Source organism: Calonectris borealis, chromosome 3 (genome assembly GCF_964195595.1).
Source record: "Calonectris borealis chromosome 3, bCalBor7.hap1.2, whole genome shotgun sequence".
Classification (NCBI taxonomy): Eukaryota; Metazoa; Chordata; class Aves; order Procellariiformes; family Procellariidae; genus Calonectris; species Calonectris borealis.
In genome coordinates, this window is record NC_134314.1 from 121,499,775 (window position 1) to 121,522,897 (window position 23,123).

Sequence of the window (23,123 nt, forward strand, 5' to 3'; positions counted from 1 at the left end):
GATCCTTCTAAAACCATGGCATAGGAGTAACGGTTGCTTGTGGTGAGACAGGGTATGCTTCTCATAGAACGAATCACATTTTTAGCTAGGGATAATGCCTGTGACTCTTTATTGCTTCTCAGTGGTTTATATGCTAGAAATGCTATCTTAGAAGTTCTTTGTTCCTCCTTTTTGCAGGATAAAAGGTGAAAATTTGGAGGATAGACTTAAAATTTGGAAGGGAAGTTGTTTTATGGTTAGAAATTTTTTGTTATGCCCAGGAAAATCTGTTCAGTTAAGTTGCAGTTACTATTTGCGTATACAGACAGGGAGTACTTGCTGTTTATATTGAGATCAGCAGAAAACTGTATTTCGCCTCCGTCAGTAGCTGACTGGTTAAAAAGGCTCTGAGCTTTACAGCCCTTCAGCCCTGTTTATGTCCTAGAAAGAAGATCCTCATCTCCCTTGCTGCTTTACAATGGAAAAAGTGTATTACAGTAAACTGTCATGCAGTTTGTCGTAGAAAAGCAGCTAGAAAACCGAACGCTGTAGGCTGCTCGCAGAGGTGGGTGGAAAATACAACCCAGAGACAGTAAAGCCCATGTTCCTCTTTGAAGGCAGAGATTTGGGACTGGGGCATCGGAGTTACTTCAGCATGACACTTGTATCATCTCCTTTCCTGTGGTGCTCCTCAAATGTGGGCATATGTGTCTGGTCATGCTATGTGCTTGTGTATTGGGTCACACGGACCTGTCTAATACATATTTATAGAATCATAGAATCATTAAGGTTGGAAAAGACCTCTAAGATCATTGAGTCCAACCGTCAATCCAACACCACCATGCCCACTAAACCATGTCCCATTATGTTATGCTACTGGAATTAAAGTTCTTTTTCTTTTGTATAATCCTCTGGTTTATTATTGTTTCCCCAAGTGTTTCATGAATCGGTGTCAGTAGCGTTACAGATTTGAAGTAGCTTTCATATCTCTTAATATCTGACATGACAAATTTGATCACCTAATTTAACTTTGTATATTAAGGCAGGTCATAGCATCTCACCTGGTAATTCTTGAATTGCATAATTTCTTGTTAATCTTTAGGCTGTTGTTCAGAAAGACACTTCACCTTTGTTTTAATTCATTACTGCTTTTGTCCCACTAAATTTTAATATTGTGTCACCAGAGTATACCTGCTTACAGCCAGCCTGGAGTAGCAGGCAGAGCGTGTGCTAAAGGTGAGCTGGCAGATGTATTCTTAATGATGGGTTAGCCCACGCAAACTCCAGTACTTATTGCTGTCTGTTCAGTGACTTCCAGGATGCTAGGGTCAGGTTATTGTAGTTGCGCAGGATGAGGTGTATCTTATCTTTCAGTTTTGTTCTCGCATTACACGTTGCTGGTTTGCATTACAAGAATCTTTAAATAACATCTACCACTTTGTCTGTGTTGGTCGGCTTGTGTCTGATTGTATCCCCCCTCTGGTCATTCACTCTAATAAGTTATTTTGCTCAATACAGTTAATAACATTCATGTTTCTCTACCTGACAGTTGAAGTTCATGTGTGTTTTATGCTTTTGGTCAACATCTCATCTCATCCATAAGACAAAGAACCAGAGATTTGGGAGGTGAATCCTTACAGTTCTGATGATGGTTCTGGGATTATCCTGATGGAGAACAAAGGAATTTTGGAAGGCTTGAATAGGAAAAGGTTTTAGAAATAGCTTTTGTATGTTATATTTTTTGAGTTAATACTTGAAGAGCTTGTGGTTTTGAAGAAGCAGACTATAAAATAGACTTTGACAATCATCTTACTCCTGTCTGTCAACTATTTGAAAGCCAAGACTGTCTAATCCTGATTCCAGAATCAGGGCATGGGTTGCTAACCATACAGAGAATGTTGCGAGTTTGATTTACGGTTTTCAGATTTAGGAATGGAATAATTGTGACTTTATTGATCTAGTGGAAAAGCATCCTACAACATAAATTTTATCCGTAAAAAGGAGTTAAGAAAATGAAAATACAAGTTTGATTAAATAAGAACAAACAAGATCAACTTAACCTTTGATTTCTTATGTTTGGAAGTGAGAGAAATATTTCTATTCACTTAATGTTTGTCATTCGTGTAAGAAAACATGTTCCTATTAAGGAAGATTCGATATTTTTTTCCTCAAAAATTAATAAAGAAAATCCCCATATATTGTACATCATAAGTAAAGACTATTTGGCCATGGAATTTTGGTTTTCTTTCCACTGAAATAAGATTCATGTAGCACAGCTTATTCTAAAGATATTTTTTCTGTACCACAGAAATGTCCTGCTTTATAGTGTATGCTGAGTTAATGTATAATTAAACATACGTAGTATTTATGTTGTTTGGATTGAAGATAAGTTGTGTAATACTGAAGAACTCAGCATGTAGAATAATGAAATCTCATGTCTTTATTGCAGGGACAATCTTTTTTTTTTTTTAAACTATTGAAACAAATTGCGAGGAAGTGATTTATTAAATGGTTGAAAAGATGAGAAATGTCTTCAGATAAGTATGTAATTTAGGTTTTTCATTGTAATTCCAGTACTTGTAATAGCTAGCAAGAACCATGTTTTATGCTAGTACATGCTACCTTTGGAAAAAATTACTAAAAACTTAAAAGAATATGCCTAGAGTTGTCAAAGGCAAAGAAATAATATTTTGATGGTATTTGGCCTGGACTGTTGCCCAACTTCTCAAAATTGAAAGATAAGATTAAATTTGTCTCCAAAAAATACGTTATTTCACTCGCAGTTGAATCTTCAGGGTGTTAGGGAGGGGTTGGCCTCATCGAACGCAGTTACAGTGCACTGAATATGTTTCACTCCCTGAAAGCTTTTGACTAACCTTTGGCGATATCAGTCATGAATCTATTACGGGGGAAGCAAAGCGCATACCTAAATGAAGTTCATTTTTCTTTTATGATGATATCTACATATCTGTCAGAATCTTCAAGTCTTGCCGGGATTGTCTAAACTTTAATCTTCTACTCTGGGTTAATTGCTATGCAAGGATAAATGGTTCAAAGGATAAGCATACTCAGCATGCTGTGACCTTCATCAACCATTTTAAAGGAACATGAGGAGTAGGAATGAATAAGAGTTTTAAAACCATCTAATGATGCTTTTTGCAGTATGTGAAAGTCTCTCTCTCTAAAGAAATAGCTGGAAATAGCTTTTCATGGTATCTCGTTCATTCATGTAAGACTCCTGTAATCCAAAGGAAAAATTTATACTTCAGTGCAATTTTTTAAACCTTTTACAGTATTCTGTGAAACACCCTGAATCCTGATCAGCTACTCTTTCTTTCTTTTTACCCCTTGCAAATTATGTACTTACTGAGCACAAAGAAAAATGGCTGTGACACAGAGCAGGAAGAATACAGTGTGGCAATTTATAAAGCTCCACTGGATGGGAGCTAAACATATGAATAATGTGCTCTTTGTCTGAATTTTGTGTTGCAGCTGAGTAGGGGTGTGTGTGTATATATAAAAATAGCTGTGTATGTATCAGGGAATTAAAGATGACTGTAATGGGCTGTTTAAATGAATGATAATCATGCCACTTTCAAACTTCAGAACGACACCTTGCTGGATTAACATGCATTAACAATACACGTTAGCAGTGGTTAGTTTTCTTAATCATTATCACTACAAACATAACAGTTGGTCTTTAACATTTATATCCTAAATTAGCTGTGAGTATACAGTACCAGAGAGCTGATGCTGTATAGCTAGTGCTAGAAGTCAAGGTGATCAGACCTGAGAGTGCTTTGATGGGAAGCCAAAATCAAAATGGGCTCATTTCTTCTCCGTCTTTCGTTCCTCTCTTACCTTTGGTGCTCCTTACCCTCTCCCCAAAGAAAGGGGGTGATTGCATATGCTCTTGATGTAATTCAGCATACTTTTGGGACCAGGTCTTGCTCAAATTTTGCCAGGCATCTTCCTTGCTTACTGTGCAGTGCTATTCTGCTTCCATTGGACATCTCTTCTGCTTCTTCTGTGGGGTTATTTTGCTTTCACCAGATGTCTTTCCTGCCTGCTCTATATCTTCACTTCTCATCTTGCAGACTTTACTACTTATGCATGTTTTCCTGTATCCTACTTGTGCAGCTAAACCACGAATCTCCATTTACCCATTGGTAGTTACATATAATGTATATATTTATGCTCTGTTCTGTGAAAAAATGCTTGTTACTGGTAATTCTGTTGATTGTGTTACAATTCTACAGAATCTTTGTATGCCATCTGGGTTTATGCTATTGTAGTGTGCTTATGTCTGGGTTCAAGGCAAGCAAATGCAAATTATATCTGCTTCTACTTTCTACTAAAGTGGAACAGGCCTCTGCTTTAAAAGTTGGTCCTATCTTTTAACTGTAGTTGCAGTTGATGTATTTCTCATCTTGGAGGCTCCATATCATTGAAGTAATGTTCTCATTCTGAGTATTAATTCTGCAGAGCGTGACTGCAAATAGTACAGGAAAATCTTGTTTGTTTGGTAGCTGTTTCTTTTGAGATTGAATTATTCTGGTAAGTAGTTTTTGTTCTTTAAGTTTGTTTTTTGTCCTTTCCCAAACTATATTTTAAGCTATATTTGTTTCTCAAGATTCCAGCCTTGTTAAATTACATCTTAAATTTTAAACCAACGCATTTTTGGTAACTTCCTGAATTTTCCTTTACAGTGGAATTTCTGTGGAGCCATACAACAGAGAGCATGTGTGTAGGATATATGTCTGCACAGGATGGCAAAGCTAAGGTAAGCCATGAGGAATAGGTTGTAATAGAGTAGAATGAGTGCAGAAGCTAAGGAGACTATGAAATAATTATAATGAAATATATAAGAAATGTCTGTCTTTTAGAGAATGGAAAAAGTTGATGGGTCCATAAGCAGTTAAATGTATTTATTGATTGGGCACTTCTAATTCCCTTTTTTTTTAATTGTAGCAGTTAATAAACCTAGGCTAACATACTTATTATGTTAGGAAAAGGTGCCACAAACACATGTCCATTCCCTCTGCTGACAGTAATTGTATTTGAATAACTTTATCCAGCTTGATTGAGTTATACTGGCTATTTAGGATGGTACGGTATTTTTCTGTGAGCGTGTCTTCCTTCAGATAAAGCAATTCCACCATCAAGGAAGAAGGGAGAGGATATAAAACAAACTTCAAGCTAGTTCCTAGAATAGCCTCTGTGATAAATAATTTGGATATTAGCATCCATGTTTTCAGTTTCTTGGGGCCTAATAATATTTTTTTTTTGTTTTTGAATGAGAGAAATAATATGTTAAAATTGAGTTTAGCAATGGAAACTGGAAAAGTCCTTAACATCAGGATCAAGGAGTAGGGATTAACCAAGAGGATGAGCCACCTATTTTTAGGAATATAGCATTGAAGGGAGAAAAAGCCAGGTATTGTGATGTAGCAACTAGAGCATCTAGGAGAGGTGTTTGGACAATGAGAATGAATATGGGAGAAGCAGCAAGCAGAGACAGAATCATAATTTCTGAAGTCATTTATACATGTACAGCCATAAACATTCAAGACAGAGTGAATAATCTGAACTAGTTAAAGGAAGTGACAAAAGTGGGGGAAAGAGCTAGAATAAGAAGGCTCCTTGATACGGTTAAAATAATGGTGGAGACGGGGGTGTTTACTGGAATACTTGCATGTATTAGAGGAGATGACGGCCAACAAGTTTATACCAGCAGATAAAAGCAAGAAAGACACCCAGCATTTTGATGGAAGGATGAATATTAAAGCCTGGAAAAGGAAAGAATTTGAGGTGCTGGATTTGTTGGCTCTCTCCAGAAATGACTGCTTGTGTATCTGCTGAAGAAGACAGTTTAGTCAGCAATGGAGGGGGAGAGGACTACAAAACCCAAATCTATCTCTCTCTCTTTTTTCTTTTTTTTTTTTTTCTCCTTCCTTTTTTCTGTATTTCATTTGAGAGAGGAATACAAAGGAGGATGTGAGCAAGATAATAAAAGAACTACAAAAGAAGGAAATTGACATCAGATATTTTAAACAGCAAAAATGGTGTAACATGCTGGTTGAAGCATTGGGAATGGATGAGTTCATCCTCGAGGAGTAAAATGTATAGAAAAAAAGACAGGAATGCCCCAGAAGGAGGAGGAAGATAAAAAGCAGCTGGTGAAGGAAGTGCTGGTAGAGGTGTTAGTGAACTAGTTGCTTTCATGACTTATATAGAGTTCTTTCCAGTTAATTATCCGTGGAATAGAGTGTGGTTTTACTTGTTTTCTTAATATTTGTTTCAGATTTATTAGAAAAGAATCCAAACTCAAGCTAAAAGATCAGACTGAACTGAGTGAAACGAAAGCAAGCTCAGCTGCAGATGTTCTAGTATTCGCTAGTTAGTTTTAAAAACATTATGTTGTGTTCGCAGTGAAAGGAGGAGAATTATTAGAATGCGCAATGTGAAATTATTCCAGTATGCACACCTGCCTCTGGCTTACACTGTAAGGCTCAGAATATTATTGTTTCTTCCTGGTAGTGTCTGTCTAATTAATAAATAAATGCTAAATACGAAATTTGTCTGGTAATGAGTACTAGCATGACAGTGCCATGCCCAGAGATGTTTTCCTACTCACAGTTGCAACATTTGACATCTGGTGTGCATTGTTTTCATACTGCTGGTAAATTCTCCAGCTGGTAATCTTGATTGCGCTGACAGACACAGCTGCTCTTCTTGGTTCACTTTTAAATTATGTTTTTGACCTTCATTGAAGAGTTAATCCCCCTCCCTTTCTTCCTCCTTTGAGTCTGTGGCCACAAATGCTTTCCAGAGAAAAACCACAAATGCTTTTGCTGCTGACTTCTATTGATCAAAAAAAAGTCTTCTGTCATAAAAGCTGGAATTTTATTCTGCTACAACTAGGACTAAGTTATAGATGGAAAACTGGGCTTGAAATAGAACACAATGTATTGCAAGTAAAAAAAAATTCCTTTTCTTTAATAGAGTAACTGTTTTGGTACAATTAATTTTGAGTGCTTGACATGAAAGAATAATGGTATAAGAATTCATAAAAGTATAAAATATCACTTGTTTATGAGTACCATAGCAAAATGATAGGCAGCAGCTTGTAAGGAAACATCTTGCTTTCCTGTTTTTCTAGAGTGGTAAAGAGCTTCAGTTTTTATTTCTTTCATCAGTCTGGGACTCAAGTTTTATTCTTAAACCAAGGGGTTGTCACAGTGGCTGATTTTGGGCTGGTTCGGTTTAATGAACATGAAAACATATTTTTATAGCAAGACTTTTAGAAAGTGAGAAGGTTTTTAAGTGTGTACTGTTATGAATTAGACTAATATTAGAATGATAATTATATAAAGGGGTACATACTAAGGAAAGAAAGGATCCTGCTTTATAATCTTAGTGTGATTCTTTGTGCATTGGAGGTTAATGCATTTCCTAACAGGACCTAGCAAATGGTGGTTCTGAACCCCAGACAAAGATTGTGGAGATCTAGGAGGCCTTTCTTAAAAGGCAAACACTTAGACACTTACAAGCTAGCTGCCAGCTCACCTGCAGACGCTGCTGTGCTCGAGAGGTGGAAACATGCTCAACCGATTAACTATCAGCAGCTCCTTAAAAGAACAGTGGGACAGGAAACTGGAATTGGAGACTTGAAGTGGTTTGTACATCCTGACCTGCCGGGGCTTCTGGCTTTTAGCACTGTGAGCTCTCCAAGTACTGATTTGGAAGTATCCTTGCAACAGGGGTTTATTTCCTCCCGATTTAGAAAACACCGGGTTCTATAGCCAGCCACTGACCTTCCAACTATACTGCCTGAATGCTAACTTGCCAGCCTAAAGGTATAAAATGGCTGAGCCTGCAAGAGCTGTGGAACAGTTTTGCACCGTGACTAATAACTGTTTGATTTAAAGCATACTTTCTGGAAAGGTGTCCAGTCTTTTTTTGGAAAACCAGTTGCCTGGAAAAGTCACTGTTTCCTGTTGAACGTTGGTTTAAAATGTTTGGTTGAACGTTACTTTAAAAATACTGTGGAGGCTTGCCAGATGAACTAAGTTCACACCTTATTGCTGACACAGTCGTATCTGGTTGTGTGTCCTATTACTTGCCTTTAGCTCGCTCTCAGCACTGAAAAAGTATTTCAGCTCCTCCACTACTGATAGCGCTGGCAATGTCATCTTTGCTACCTGCATAGTGGATATCTCATTGACTTCCCTCTGATTCTTATGCCCTTGAACCCTTACATCACTGCCACAAGCAGCTGATCGGAGCATATCCTTGCTGGTTCGACTGTACTCCTCTTTGTTTCTCGTCATCCCTCTTGACACGAGCAGTTTCATAATCACCCGGTGCCAGTGTTTGTCGCATATTGGATGTGGAGGGAAACAAACTTTTTGTCTGAACAGCTTTGATCCTTTATATACTTCTTGCAACTAACCTATACCATCTATTGCTATAACTTATCCAGGCTGGTGCCTGGGAGCCTCAGCTACGATGAGCTTAAGGGACAGATACATTCTGGTTTAGAAGTTGCCAGTCCCGGACTTCCTTCCTGAAACAATACCATGACAGATTGTTTCAACATTAGGCCTGTTCTTTGGGAGGATGAATTGACTTCCCGACATCTCCTGAAGCAAGTTCCTGCATTGCCATCTATATGACAGTAGAATTGTCACATAAGCTGACACTCAACTATTTCTAGCCGTTAGTGAGGCTGTTAGAATATTCTAGGCTGCTGTGGAAGTTTCTGGCCGCGGCCATGAGAATAGATAGAAAATACTAGTCTGTGGACTTCCTCTGCACTTACCCAGCTCCTTTTGTAGCAGTAACTGCTGCATCAGCAAAGGTTAAGACTTCTAGATTGGAGGACTGGGAGATTAAATATCTTCATGAACTGAGGAGATATGTTTTTTCTTTTTTGTAATTGTGATCTTGACTCATGAATTAGTTGATATGAATTCAAGATCTTTGATAAGCCGTTAGGTCTTTTAGATTTCCTGCCCAAACTTTCTTCTCTTTCTGGGACACTAGTCTTCAGAATAACCTTCCAGATGGTTTTTTTATGGATCCATAATAGATCCAACAGCTGATCATAGCATGAGCTAAGAAGGTCATCCTATTACCAGAGCTCTGACCTCTTTAAAGATACTCTGGCAGCTTTCAATTAATCAGTTCCAGTGTTCCTGAACTGATTAGGTTACCTTCTAAGAGCTTAAGCAATTGAGTTTTCACCGTTGAGAAAATAGCGATGACTACAGTGATGCTTCTTGAAGTTCTGTCCGTACTGTCGCAGGCGATGTGCAATATTTGAGGTCTTAACGGCTGGTGTAGCATTTGGTAGAGCAGTTTAAGTGTCAGTTTGCATGAAGGTCTTTGAGACCTTCTGCCTTGTAATTTGGGAGTGGGAGAAATAACTCCTTGAATTCACTCATAATGTGATTTTAGATGTAAATGGAGAATGGGAAGGAAAGCAGGTTAGTGGGTAGGTTACAAGTTAATTGACTCCTCTTAATTACATAGTCTTCCTATTTTCTTGTTCCTTATCTGCTTGCCCAATGGAGGATGCTGCAAAGGAAAAGAATTTCTTCAACCTCAAATGACGGTGCAGCATATGCCTGCAATGTGAATTCACGTACCAACTGCATCTTTTGAAGGTTCTGGTTATGGGTAGGCAGCCTTTCTTTGATTTAAAATTGTGTATCTGCATAATCAAGCCGGAGCCCTTTTATCTCAAGCAGGGTCTGCAGAGTATTTGTTCACTCGAGGCCCACCGTATTTTGTGTACGGGAAGTGTAAGTGGGCAGGATGTGCCACAGAACTACTTTTTTCCTGGATCTCCCAAGTTTCTTACATTATCTTAGTGATTTAGAGTAGTTGGTGGTGGATGATGTGTTTGCTTGAAAACAGGTACTTCCTCACTGTGTTTTCAGTAGTGTTTGAAGTCAGAGTGCTTTCTTTCCAGTGAAAGATCCAATCTCAATACCAACAATGTGCAGTTTTGGTCCTGTGTTATGTGTAGGTATTTGAAATAATTTGTCAGCTTGCTATGGTTCTTAGTATGTATAAATATACTATATGATCTATGTATAAATGTTGCTAACTTTTGCAATTATTATAAATGTTGCAGTACTCTTGAGATATCCTTGTAGTTCAGCTTCATAGGTTTTAGTTTTTGTAACAGCTAGATGACCTAGACAAGGAATTTCTAAGAATCTAGTTGTAATATTGAATGTAATCCAATTCAGTTGCCAGTTTAAATCTCTCTTTGGCAGATATTCCGTTCTTATAACATGAATTACTAAGCTTTATGTTACGGCAGGTTTTAATATTGCAAAGCTACATATGCTATTCTTTCCATTTTCTAATGAACGAAATTCGAGTTGCTTTGCAAGATACAGGGTAACAGTAGTGGAGAGTGTTGCATATTGCTGTGTTTGAAAACACCCATCAGCAACAACTGCTGTCTACTGTTGTGGTTGCAATATGCAAACAGAAACTTTATCTTTGACAGTTAATTTCATTTTCCAGTATGAAATAGGTGGACAGGGAGACCATTTCCAGTTCACTTTTCCTGTTGAGATGTTAGGTGTCGTAATCAGATTATTCGCCTTTACTAACACTGTAAAATTTAGCAAAATTACTTCCCTCTATGTTCGAAGTGATACATATGACAAACACACTGATTGTAGTGATTGCTGGTTTTTTGGTGATGGGCTTCTGTATTTTACTTTGTAAGTAAAAGGTCTGTGAAAGCCCTTTGTCAGAGGGCAGTTATCCAGTGCTCATTGGGTGAAGAAATACATCTTGGAAGAATTCTAATTCTAATTTGAAAATTAGTGGAAAAATTTACTGAGCCTGTTTAGCTAACAGAAATACTGAGTCAAATAATTCAGTCATTCATTTCAGACTACAGAGACAGTCTTTTAACTTCATAAGACAGGAAAAGTAGATGTCACTGGTTTCAGTTTTTTTTTTTTTCTTTAATCTGCACTCTTGTCTGGAGACTGGGGAATCAGTCAGAAATTTTCACTTGAAAAGAACTCTGCATCCAGTAGAGCATCCAGTTCTCTCATAAAAATAAGGTATTTATATTTGTTGGAAATAACCTTCAGTGCTAAGATACCAGTTAAAATATTTGGCTTATAGACCTCCATGGAAATTACGGGCTCTGAGATGGGAAGATAAGTTCAGTTTTTTGGGTTGAGTTCTTGCATAAAGCCAGTAGTTCTGGAACACTCCCCATATTTGGCTGACATATTTTAGAATGGAGCAGAGAAGATGGGATTGTATATCCAGGTATGCAAATACAAATGCAATAAACCTGACTTAGCACCTGCAATCAGAATAGTAAAAATCGCGTTTTAAGATATATGGCAGTATTTTAGAATACCTCTACAAAAGCCTGGGACGCTGAGCTGAATAGGTGATTGGTTGGTACGTGGCTTTAGGCTGTCTGAATACATGTATGAATGATTTAGAGAGATTAAAATGCTTTAGTTTTCAACTTTCTTAAAATTTGATTTTTTTGTTTCTAATGCATTATATTAATGTTTCTAGATACATAAATAGCGTATAGTGATATTCTTCACCACAGAATGAATCTGAGTTTGGAAAACCGTTAGCTTCCTAAGCAATGTCATATGGCAGGTGTACATTCAAACCATGTTGGAGGAAAGCTTCCCAGGAGACAGGCAGCAGAGGATGGCTGTTGCTGCCAAAATGGACTATTACTGCCTAGAAAATAAAATGAGAATGGGTGGCCAGATGGTTCTCATGGTGGAAGCGTTCTGAATTTCTAAAGAATATATGGGTTTGGTGGTACTTTTCTTTGAGGAGTAAGGTGATAGAAAGCAATTTCATTAAGTATGTGATGTCCTTGGTCTTTCATTATATTTCATCTCAATAGGGTAATGAATGGAAGAAGTTTGTTTTATAAATTATTCTGTCTAAAGCACATCCTGAGCATGTAATAAGAAAGCTAAACACATGAAGTACTCCCTAGATTTGCTTAAGAACTGAATGTGCTGCCATGTGATAGTGGTACTGTCCTCTTGGCAGCATTTGAGTGACTTCAGTTTTCTCATGCAGCACTGTCTGTCTTTTGGCTTAAACTTTGTATTCATTTTACATTGTATTTATGCTTTTAATGAAAAAAAATGAAGTTGTGACAAACTAATACTTTTATGTGAATAAAAGGAGGAGACTAGCTCTTTAAAGACTAAAAAAAATCTTTTTGATATTAGTTGGTCTCAAGGTTGTTTCAGAATCTTTGTCTATGAGACATGAAGTAAAGTAAGTCTTGGCACAATTTGTAGTATCTATTTATTTATTTATAAATATTTATTTTATTTATTTATTTTTTAAAAAGGTATACTAAAAATATGTAACTTGAAAAGTAGATCAAATGTTCATGACTGTCCCTGTAGCAGTTAACACTTACTCCAGGGCAGAAAGACCTATTAGTTTTGGACTTGAAGGGTGGTGGAAGACTTTCCAGTGTGCATCAAAAGGGACGGAGACACAGTAACATTCCACGGGCAGTGTCTGCAGCACTGGGGCTGGGGAATTTGGTTGCTCCGCGGTTTTGGTTTGGTTAGGAGGGAAAGAGGGAAACGCTGTGTGTTTGGATAGCAAGTACACGGAGCAAGAATCAGTGTCTGAAGGTTGATTAGCTTGTCTGTGCTTTATGGAGGGGTGGGAAGCAAAATCAAGTATTTTATCTAGCATTTACCTTTTTTCCTTTTGAACTGTGGGCATGAGGTTCCTCCTTTAAGCTGCAGACAAAGATCTGTGGTGACTAACTGGTTTCCTAGCTGTCAGGACCTCTGCTCCTACTAGGCCCTCACCAACCTCAGTTTTCTCTAGGAAAGCAAATCAAATGAAAATATTCTAAGGGACATAAAATTTCTATTTATGGAACTGAAGATATGGATAGCCCCGTCATTCTTAATCTGCCTTTCCTTGGCATACAGTTTCCTCAAAGAGAGGCTTCCATGAAGCTGAGTGGAGGATTAGTTCAGGAAAACCTTTTCTTTTCCTGTTTTTGTGCTCCAGGCACAATTTCCCCCAGATGTGGGTTCATTCAACTTGTAAAGCTGACGGACTAATCGAATTCAATTAAAAGCTTTCCAGTGGTGTTCTTTTTTGTTTGCTTTTTATTTTTGTGTTTTTAAAAATCTAAACCTAATCCACTGTACAATCTGGACTCAATGTAAAATATGATGTTGGGATATAAAAATGTAACAAACTGTACAAATAAGTTCTGTGGTTGCATTTAAAAATATTAAATGTTCTTTGATCTTTCTTTTTATTTACTAGAGTTTGTTCTTACGGCTAAGAACAAGGGAGATATAATTGTAAGAATTCACTTTGGAGTTTGTCTGAAGTTGTCTTGACATGGCAATGTTATCCTTTCATATTACTTATTAGATAACGTATTTTAAACACTATCATCTTAGATCTGCCTCGTTTTTGTTCTACGTAAGGCAGCCATTGTTGCAAGTAATAAGAACTAGTCAGTGTGAAACAGCATCTGTATTTGCTCCGTCCTACAAAGTATGCAAATAAACAGGATGCAAGTAAAGGCTTTAAGAAAGATTTTGTTATATGTGGTTTGGCTGTTTCTGTAAATGGAAATGTACAGATGCTAGTGTATGGTGGTTTGGGGTCTTTTGTATGGGAAATGTGTTTTTCCCTTTATAGGAAATGAGGTTTTGTATAGGAAATGTGTTTTGGACAGCTATTTAGGCGTAGCTACTTGATAATGTATTGATAGATATTGACTATCTGCTTATCCCCTCTTGTATATTTTCCTTTCCTTGCTCAAAAACGTACTAGGATATTATGCTTAATTAACTTTTTAAAATAACAGGATCTATAAATTTCATGTGGATTCAATGAGGCCTCACATTTTGCCCCTGCAATTACATAAAGGTCTATTAGGCATTTAACATTGGGTTGTGGGATAAGTCAAGCCTATGCAAAAGGTTAATTCATAACTTGGGTCAGAAAACTAATTTACACAAATCAAGTCTGTTGTAGTTATAATGAAAAAATTTGATTATAAGATTCATGATAATCATGATAGTGCTAGTGCTGATATTTCTTCTGTTTCAGTAACAAGCTTTCTCTCTTATGCCTCTTGGCAGCATCCTTGGGCCTCTGTGCTTTTTATTGTATTGCTACAATGATCTGCTAATAATTCTGGCTGATCACTGTATAAGCAATCTCACTTATAAATGATGCCTGCCTTGGAGTGGACCATTGGTTTGCCTTGATTGCAGTATCTCACTAAACAATCAGTGGCATTCTTCCACGGAGGAAATTTGCTACTGTGCTTGTCAAACAATGCTGCTTTTACACTGTCATCCTATCCCACTTTTCATTTAGAAATTTTCACAGACCTGGAAAAAAGTCTTGGGTCTGTCGGTCATTTTTTTTTCTTTAAACTTAAGAAATAACATCTCCAAAAATTGTCAGTTACATTTTGGGGGAAACTGTAACAGATTTTAAAAGAATCTTTTCTTCTTGAAGTGGTAAATCACAGTTGTAACCAAAATTGTTCTGAAAATAGGAAGATGTTCATATATCAAGCAGGAGGGCCAGAGATCAAAGTTTTAGCAGTAAAATGAAAACCTTTAAATGTTTTTAATTAAATCTCATTCTGTAATTTGACTGAAAACAAGACCACCTAAGAGCAGACACCAGGATACTCTTATCAAGAAAGGAATTAAAAGAAGCTGCCTCTGAGATATGAAGTGTCTCTTCGATGCAATGAGTTGTTACAGTCTCAAATCACTTTCCGCTCAATTGATGCAAGTTATTCTTACTGAACTTTTACATCTATACTTTTTGTCACAACCCATTGCCTCATTGCAAGTTATACATTTTGCAGCACTTAAATCTTTTAAGTGGGATAATGTACACACCAAAACTTAAATATGTAGTTGGCTGCACTTACAGGAAGCTGTAATTTCTAAATGCCAGCAACTTCTACATTGTGAGCTTTATATCGTAGTAGGAATCGTTTCTAGTTCCTAATTTTGTAATTGTTTAAGTGTTATATTGTCTGAGCGTTAATGAATCACTTGGTGAAATTTGTAACTCATGAGGGGAATGAAGGTCAGCGCTCATGCTTTGATGGGAGGGATGGCTGGAGCGTAGCTTGAGCTGGTGAACCCCTGTCGTTGCCACTTTCTGCCTCAAGCCTGTGGAAATGCCGGTATCAGCCCTATTGCATTTTGGAGTTCCACTAAGGCTCTTTTTTATGTTTTACCAGGGCCCACTCAGCACCTCCAAAAGTAGGAAACAGAGAAGTTTGTAGAAACATGCTTCTGACTCCTTTTGTTGTTTTGTTTGAACACTTTAGCCACTTGCCCCTAAATGAAAGCAAACGATATATCTGTAAATGGCTCTGGCTGTAGCTCAAAATCCAACAGTGTGGATGAAAACATAAGCAGTTTTCACAGTATAAACACGTGTGCAAGGCGGGAAAAAAGTCACTACTTTTTAACAATAAGTGAAAGTATCTTTTAATAAGCGAATGTTTTTGCCCATCAGTAATAAAATGCACCTCAGAACGTGAAGGACCTTTAAGAGGTTTTTAGTGTCACTGTGTTACAATGGAGTTATAAGCTGAAGCTTTGTGTACACAAACACATGCGCCCACTTTCTGGCTTTTACTTTCTGGCTGAGATATTACAGAGCCATCTCAAAGGCCTGCTTTTAAAACTTCTCCATGGAAAAGATGCCTGTTGACAGAAACACAATTGCTCTTTGGGTCCATTTATTTGATAGCTGGCAACAAATATTTTAGAGGAAGTCTTTGGGGTTTTTTATGTGGATGAGTAGGTATTTTATGCATAGAAATTTCCTCTTTGCATCCTGATCATCGTAGTTGCCTTATGCTCTGAAGTGTTAGTTTGTCAAATAGTTTATTGTACCTAAGATTTCTGTAAGTTATATTTCTGTACACAATAATAAACTTTTTTGAATCTCCCTAAGAAATAGACTTATAAACCATGGAATGCCACAGTTATTTTTCTTTTGTCTTCACACTGGATATCCCTTTCTTCTGCTTTCAGTGCACTGGGTCATCCATTTACCTTTTCTACACATCTGTCATGGTCCTTCTCTTCATACGTTAAGCATTAACGCAAACAAAATAAAAGAAGAATCCCAGTTGTTTGCAGCTTTTCAAGTTGCTTTGTAGTTTGCCCTCAGACTTCAGTGATGGAACAGCTTAATTGTTCAATACTTACAAGCTTGCTTTGTGTCCTGCATAATTTTGCCTCTGTTCTCACTCGATAATACTCTCTTGACTTTTCCACAGACTCACATTTCAAGACTTCCTCCTGGAGCCGTGGCAGGACAGTCCGTGGCAATAGAAGGAGGAGTTTGCCGGCTGGAAAGTCCAGAAAGCTGAACAGCTGATTCCTCACTTCATTGCAAAGAATGTGAATGACTTTTTGTACAATAAGTTTTTTTGTGTTTTAACAGATGTTGGAAATTCTACTCTTGTTTTATACCCCGTGTTGCAACCATGTGCACCATAACTTGAGACAAGTGCTGCTGTAGTTTATGTTCTCACTCTGTGAATGAGGGTGTGTGCATGTTCATTTTTTCCCTAATAAAATAGGAACTCTTCCCAGTTGTGCAAAGATTATGTATGATTAATGATTGCGTTTTCATTGTTTTATGTTTGAAAAATAACCCAACGTTCAAAAAAAAAAATTTAATTTAAAGATATGGTCACAATTGTCATTCATGTTCTAAATTTAAAAGTAACAGGCCTTTGAAGTGGCTATATAATTATGCAAAAATGATTATGGTTTCTAAGTTTTTCAGTGGTTTAAGGAAATCCAGAGGTGGTTTAAACATGGGTTGGTTTTTTCCTTCCCAATAAGGAGGATTTTTTTTTTGTCAAAGAATGGTTTCAGTGAAACAAACTAGAGCAAAATTAAGGCTAGAATTGTTTTTAAATAGTCTTATAGGTCATATCTCTGTTCCCAAACTAAGATGTTAATAGCTTCAAGCTGTATGTATTACAAAAAGCTATATGAAGATAATGTATCGTAACGCAGTCTTTATGTATAATGGAATATTACAATGTAAATAAGAAAACAAAGTTTATGGAAAGATTCGATATTATTCTTCGCTTCTGTTTTAAATCTATTTTTAAGAGAGGTACAGAAATGAACATATTACTGGATGCGAAGTGCAATGTGTATTAAATGGATGTTGGGAGGTCTGATACTAGCTTTTTTATTGATAAAGCAACTTCCTAAAGTCCAGCCACAGCATGGGTATTTATATAACTGTGTGTAATATGTATGTACTGTGCATAAATTTACTGTAATTCTTTTTATACCTTCAACAAAACTGCATTATAAAACAATGTAATCCTTGTCTGCCTTGTGAAGCATTGGCAGGTGAACTGTCATTTGTCACCAGTTCTGATACATTAGCCAGATCGCCTGAATCCTAAAAGTGAGTTCTGACATACAATCTTCCATTCAGTACTTTTTTCTTCACAGCACTGGCAGCAATAGAACACTTTTGTAATTAATTCATTGTCCTGATAAGTATGCCAAAGAGAAACTAAAATGGTTCATCTTTTTCCCTGGTGGATATTTGATAATTCTGTTTTCAGAAATAGTGAATGAATAGATATTCAGACTGTATTCGCTTAATCGGGCATTGTACTTGCCTGTTTTGTAATGTTGTGCCTGCCTATAACAGACATACTTGACTGATTAAATGGTTACATTGATTGTAGTACCAATCTTTCATGAAAAAAATCTTAATAAATTTTTTTTAATAGCCTGAGTTGATTTTCAATGTTACATTACCGCATACATTGAGATACTGTCATCTTTGTATGGTTTTTTAATTGTGACATCAGTGTAGTCCTATAGTTGAAGATATTTCTATATTGTTCTGTAAATAATATGAAACAGGGGCTTTCCAGGTTGCAGAAACCAAAAAGTGGAATGCATCTGTCTTGAAATGGTTTGTGCTGAGATACCAGACTGGATCCTCGGTGATATATTCATGGTCTGATGAAATGAAGATCTGTGCTACAACACTTTAAAAATGTTGCAACAAAGAAGCTGTGTTGTCGCAGCCGTTAAAATTACTCTAACATGCAGCATTAAATGTGTGGACGCTTCACTATGTAGTGAGTGAAAAATTGAAGATCATGTGTATGGGTTTGTACGTACTCACATTTGAAAATGGCATTGTTTTTGGAAAACCCAAAGTAACAATGTTAGCCTGCTTTAATTCTAAAAGTGCTTTTCAGTGTCGACCTTATAGAAACTGGCATAAATTCACTCTTTCATTGAATAAGCATGGCAAAATGGCTTGTAAACTGTAAATTGATCAATTGTTTCTTCCCCTTACTTGCTTAATATCTCTTTATGGAGATTTGAATTCCAGCATAGGATTTTTTCCCCACACTAACTCAAAATTTTAGTGTGTGTGTATATATATATATATATTAAAAAAAAAAAATATAAAATCATAACTCAAACAACAGATAACATGTTTTGCTTTTACGTTACTTTTGTGTCTATATAATACTCCAGTCATTTTTTTTTTTTTTTTTAAATCAAAAAAGCCAGGCTTCTTCAGGAAGCTACTTGGGAATCATTGTTTGAAATTGAGCAGTGCAGCTTTTTATTGTCCAACTTTTCCTCCTTCTCTCTAGGTAGAGGAAAAAGAAAAAAAAGGATTCTCTTGTCTTGAGAACCACAAGCAAGGTGCAGAGCACAAACCAGGTACAGAGCTGACTTTCTACCTAAGGCACTTATGAGAAGAAAACTGTGTTAGCACATGTGAATTTCTGTATCAGTAATCGTGAAGACTGGCAGAAGCAGAATTTCCTATCATCCAACTCCCACTTAGGCCAATGCAAGATCTTACACTAATTATGGGTGTAATTCTGCTACTAGTTCTATTTTGAACTTAAAAAGGGCTTATGAAAAATAAATGGTGAGGACAGACACACTTTGCAATGACTTGGTCTGTAAACTCTTGTACGTGATGAGTAACCATTGCCACTGGCATAAGCAGATATAGTCCAAGAGGAAATTACACAGTTGACAGCAATAGCTGGCTAAAATTATAAAGGAAGGGCAACCAGATGAAATGCATATAAATACAAACAATTTGAATACTGTTGATTTTGTACTCAAACACACAATTACGTGTCCTAGAGAATTTTGTAGCAGACAGGTTGGTGCCAGAGTAATCTGTCTTCTGCCATAATAAATTTTGCTGCTAAAAGCTGTAATAGCCTGAAACAAACCTAACATATAGCCCATTTTTTGTCTTCCTTTGCTCCTGTACCTTTATCTTTGCTTCTGTACCTTAACGGTGTGGCCCTGCAATGAGTGACTTCAGAGGTCTGCAGTTGAGCAAGTCACGGAGGAGAGGCCTGTTACACTTTGAATTCCATTTTGTGTATTCTGTAGGTACGAAGAGTATGCTTTTCTGCTTGTGAATTAACCTCCGGAAATGCTGTGAGATGTAAGAGATTTGATTGAGGAGGAAGAGGGGGCCTGATGTAGGGAAACCAGCTGTTCACCTGTAAAGGACAATATGGAAGATGCTGTGAAAGGAGAAGGAAGCCTAAGAGGAAGCAAAGCCGGTAATAAATCCAGGGGTATTAACAAGGCTGTGGTAACTGCTATCGCTACTTAAAATTTAAGTTAATGGCAGAGTCCAGAAAAAGAAGCTAAAACTATTGGTTATTATGGTATTACAAGTGAAACAGGTGCAACATTTCACAGTGGCATGTGGTAATGGTGCAACTGGATAGTCTTTATAGCTCAGTTTTGAGCAGAATGATGCAGAATTAGATGGGAAGTTCAAGAGTGTGTATCTATACATTTTAAAAATGAAAACTTGGCGTTCCACCATAATTTCTGTTTCTTCTGGTTGTCATTTACTTTGAGTCAACAAGATATACTAAGAGTTCTAGTCATTCAGTAGTAGCAGGATTCATTTGTTTAAAGACATTGAATTGTGTGGAAAGTTTTTAGTGTGTTATGTTTGCAAATAGCTGAACAGTCTATATGCAGCCCTATTTCAAAAGCATCTCCTGAATCTCAAAAGGTTTGCCACTCTAACAGTATTTGGGCCTATGTAATTCTAAGTGACTGCAATCCCAATCCTCTAATTCAGTAGAGAGGCACCTTTCAGGTTAAAATATGACTTGGGAAAGACTCTGGTTTTCAGGTCAGCTTGACTGGCAGGGGAGGGCTTAGAAGAGAACTGGAGAGTTGAAGGGAAAGTTTATAATGTGGCTAGGTAAGGAAATAAAGGCTCTTGTTAGAAAGCAGAGTATACAAAGAAACTGCTCTAACAGGGGAGAACAGGCATTAATGTAAAGTGGGTAGAGGGAAAACAAAATTATTTTTAAGGAAAGGAGAGAAAATAAGAGGAAATAGTTGTGAGAACTTCCAAGAAACCTGGGTAAAAATTGATACATCCTTCACAGTGTTAATAAGGCTCATCTTCGTCTCTTCAAATATCCCTTAGAAGGAGTAGAAACTGTTACCTTATACCTCGCCAGGATTTTCATGTGAAAGACTCATTAAGTTACAGCAAAGTGAGGACAAACACAGAATTCCTGTGGCTTTTAGCATGGAGTGTCAGCAGAGGTTTTTGTAGATGCCTTGCAGGTGAGTTGAGAAAGTGTCACTGCCTCATATGAGAGTCCAGACCTGCCAAGAAATGCTGAGAACCTACAACTTGCAGGAAATTGTATTGAGATTTTATGTGGAAGCTGACATCACTGATAGCTTGTGGTAAAGGACTCCTGTAGTGGGTCTAAAGATAGCAGTACTGATTAATAAAACTTACCTCTTTTCTTTTTGCTCCTTTTTTACAGGAAAGCTTGTGGGAGGTTGTTCTGCTCTAATAGCCCTGTGCTTGATTATTCACTCCATTACGAGATAACACAAAGATAAGGAGGACTTGTACACTGACTTTTAGTGTTTTAGATCATATAGTGAGACAGCATTTATCTTCCACATAACCTGGGCAATAGATCCCCATAAAGACAATTAGCATCACTTAATGGTGATTTGAACACAATAAATGTCTGTCTTGTTACCTGCTCTCGTCTGCCTAATGAACCAAATCAAGTATGTTGGCGAACTCATGAGGAACAGATACAGTGAGACTTGCTTTCCTATGGCTTTGTGCCTTAACCGTAATACCCTCACTGACCTTAGAAGTCTCCTGTGTGACAGCAATGCAATGCCCTTATTTTATGTCCTATGCTCCTTTACCAATTATTTGAGTTCGCCAGATCCTTGCAAGGTAATATCCTGCTCTTCTTCCCATGTTCCCTATCCCAGTACAGAAGTGTCAGCTACCCCGGCTCCTCTGCCTCCACCTGCTGCAAGACTTTTAGCCAACCCTCGTGTCCCCGGTGTCCACATATGTCTGTTACACAAGAGACAGCGTATGTGAGTGGTGACTCTGTACGTGGCTCCTACCTCTTGGCTGCTGGTCTCAAGAGTTGCCTGTAACCCCCAGGCCGTGCTTTGTGCAAGCCTCCCATAGGTAATGAGCATCTGTCAGATCTGTAGTCCTCTTCAGATTTGTAGAAATTGGTTAACGGATGCAAGAACTGCTGAAACTCTGCAGATGGACAGCGTGAATGTGCAAGCATGGTTTCCTTAGGGTCCAGGCTACAAGAGTTTGAAGCAGCTGCTTTTTCTTGTGTCTTAAAACAGCATCTAAGAGACACGGAGAGCTACGTTCACCGGTCCCTCAAGGGTGATTGCAGGCAAAGCTGGCAGGTTCCAACCTGCTCATAGTGTAATCATCCCAGAGAGAAAAGACCTGTGAAGTTATGGTGTCAGTGCTCATCCTGGAGTTTGTGCAAGCCTGCTAAGGACTATGGGTGTCGCGTCCTCACATGGTTAGCCCCCACTAGACTCTGCACCTTCAGGCATGCACGGCTGTTCGTCTGCACAGTGTGCAGGTGTATGTTGGTCAGACATCCAGGTGGACTCACAGAGGAGGAGCCCCCATAGCTTATCTCATCATCCTTCTTGGAGCCTACCAGCTACAATATCTCGTAATAGATATTTAGGCTAGAGTTGCCCAATTTATTATACTCGGTTATATTGCTATAAATATCCACATAGACATACAGAAAGAGACCAACTAAACTCATCTTTCTAAAACAAAAAGCCTTTCAAAGTTGTTAAAACGCAGTTTTCAGAAAGCACCGCACGAAGGCAAGTGTTTGAGGTGAGATCCTGTCCCCAGCGAGGTCACTTGGAGCTTGGCCGTCAGCTCAGCCCAGCTTCGGTGGAGCCAGGACGTCGCCCTTGGAGGTATTTCTCTTAGAGGACTCAAACATTACGAGTCCCTCAGTGTCAACACTGGAGACTTCAGAAATGAGGTGGTGCAAGATGTTTTGATGACTCATGCTTATTTTTTGGATTATCTGGGAATATCTGGTGGGCGTGCAGGGCTCGAAAAGCCAAGTGGAAGAACCAAACCGCAGACTCCTCCAGGCAAATAATCTGATGCAGCCAGGCCATGACTGCTCCAAAAGGAGCTCCTCACTAGCCAAGGGCTCTCGGCATAGTTTTCTAATTTAAACAGTTTTCCTAAAGATGATCGTTTCTATAGCCCTGGTTTCACTTCGGGGGCATGTGTTTGAATGGTATAGACTACATACCATCACAGCACAAACGTGAGCAAGGATTTCGGTTTGCCGTGATAAAACTCACCTGTGGCAAAACCACTGCGTTCAAGGTTAAGTGGCATTAAACCACAATACCAGCCTGGATTGTAACACCTTCTGTGTGTACTGTACCTGCGATAGAAATCCTATTAAACTTATTTTTTAGAATGGTTTCCTTAACATGTGAGTTGTATCTGACTGATACAGCTGGGCAGTGGGACACTGTGCTGGAAACCTCCCGGCCCCGCTGCCCGTGGGCCAGAGGAGATTCGATTTAAAGTTGAAATCAAATTGTCCATATTTGAAAATGTAGCTGCTTTACTTTTTGTGGCTAAAAGTGAGCTTTTTTCGGCTCTGGCACTGTGTTGTGTGCAGGTGCCAAGGCGCTGGCAGGGGGGCTGTGAGGAGAGGC

The 23,123-nt window shown here is 38.0% G+C and overlaps 1 protein-coding gene and 1 long non-coding RNA gene across 3 annotated transcripts in view; both read left to right on the forward strand.

The window, feature by feature from the left end:
- TASP1 (taspase 1) overlaps positions 1-17,823 on the forward strand; it is an 85,571-nt gene extending 67,748 nt beyond the window's left edge. The window contains 2 exon segments of the mRNA XM_075147704.1: positions 4,689-4,762; positions 16,328-17,823. Coding sequence (XP_075003805.1) covers positions 4,689-4,762; positions 16,328-16,420 — 167 coding nt within the window. The 3' untranslated portion in view covers positions 16,421-17,823.
- Positions 17,824-18,561: 738 nt separating this feature from the next.
- On the forward strand, positions 18,562-22,876 carry LOC142081120 (uncharacterized). Of its 2 annotated transcripts, XR_012673247.1 has the most exons (4): positions 18,562-18,776; positions 19,473-19,648; positions 20,894-21,573; positions 21,747-22,876. It is a non-coding gene; the product is annotated as an uncharacterized LOC142081120 (long non-coding RNA). The 2 variants fall into 2 exon arrangements; XR_012673246.1 differs by having other exon boundaries at positions 20,894-22,876.
- Positions 22,877-23,123: the final 247 nt, after the last annotated feature.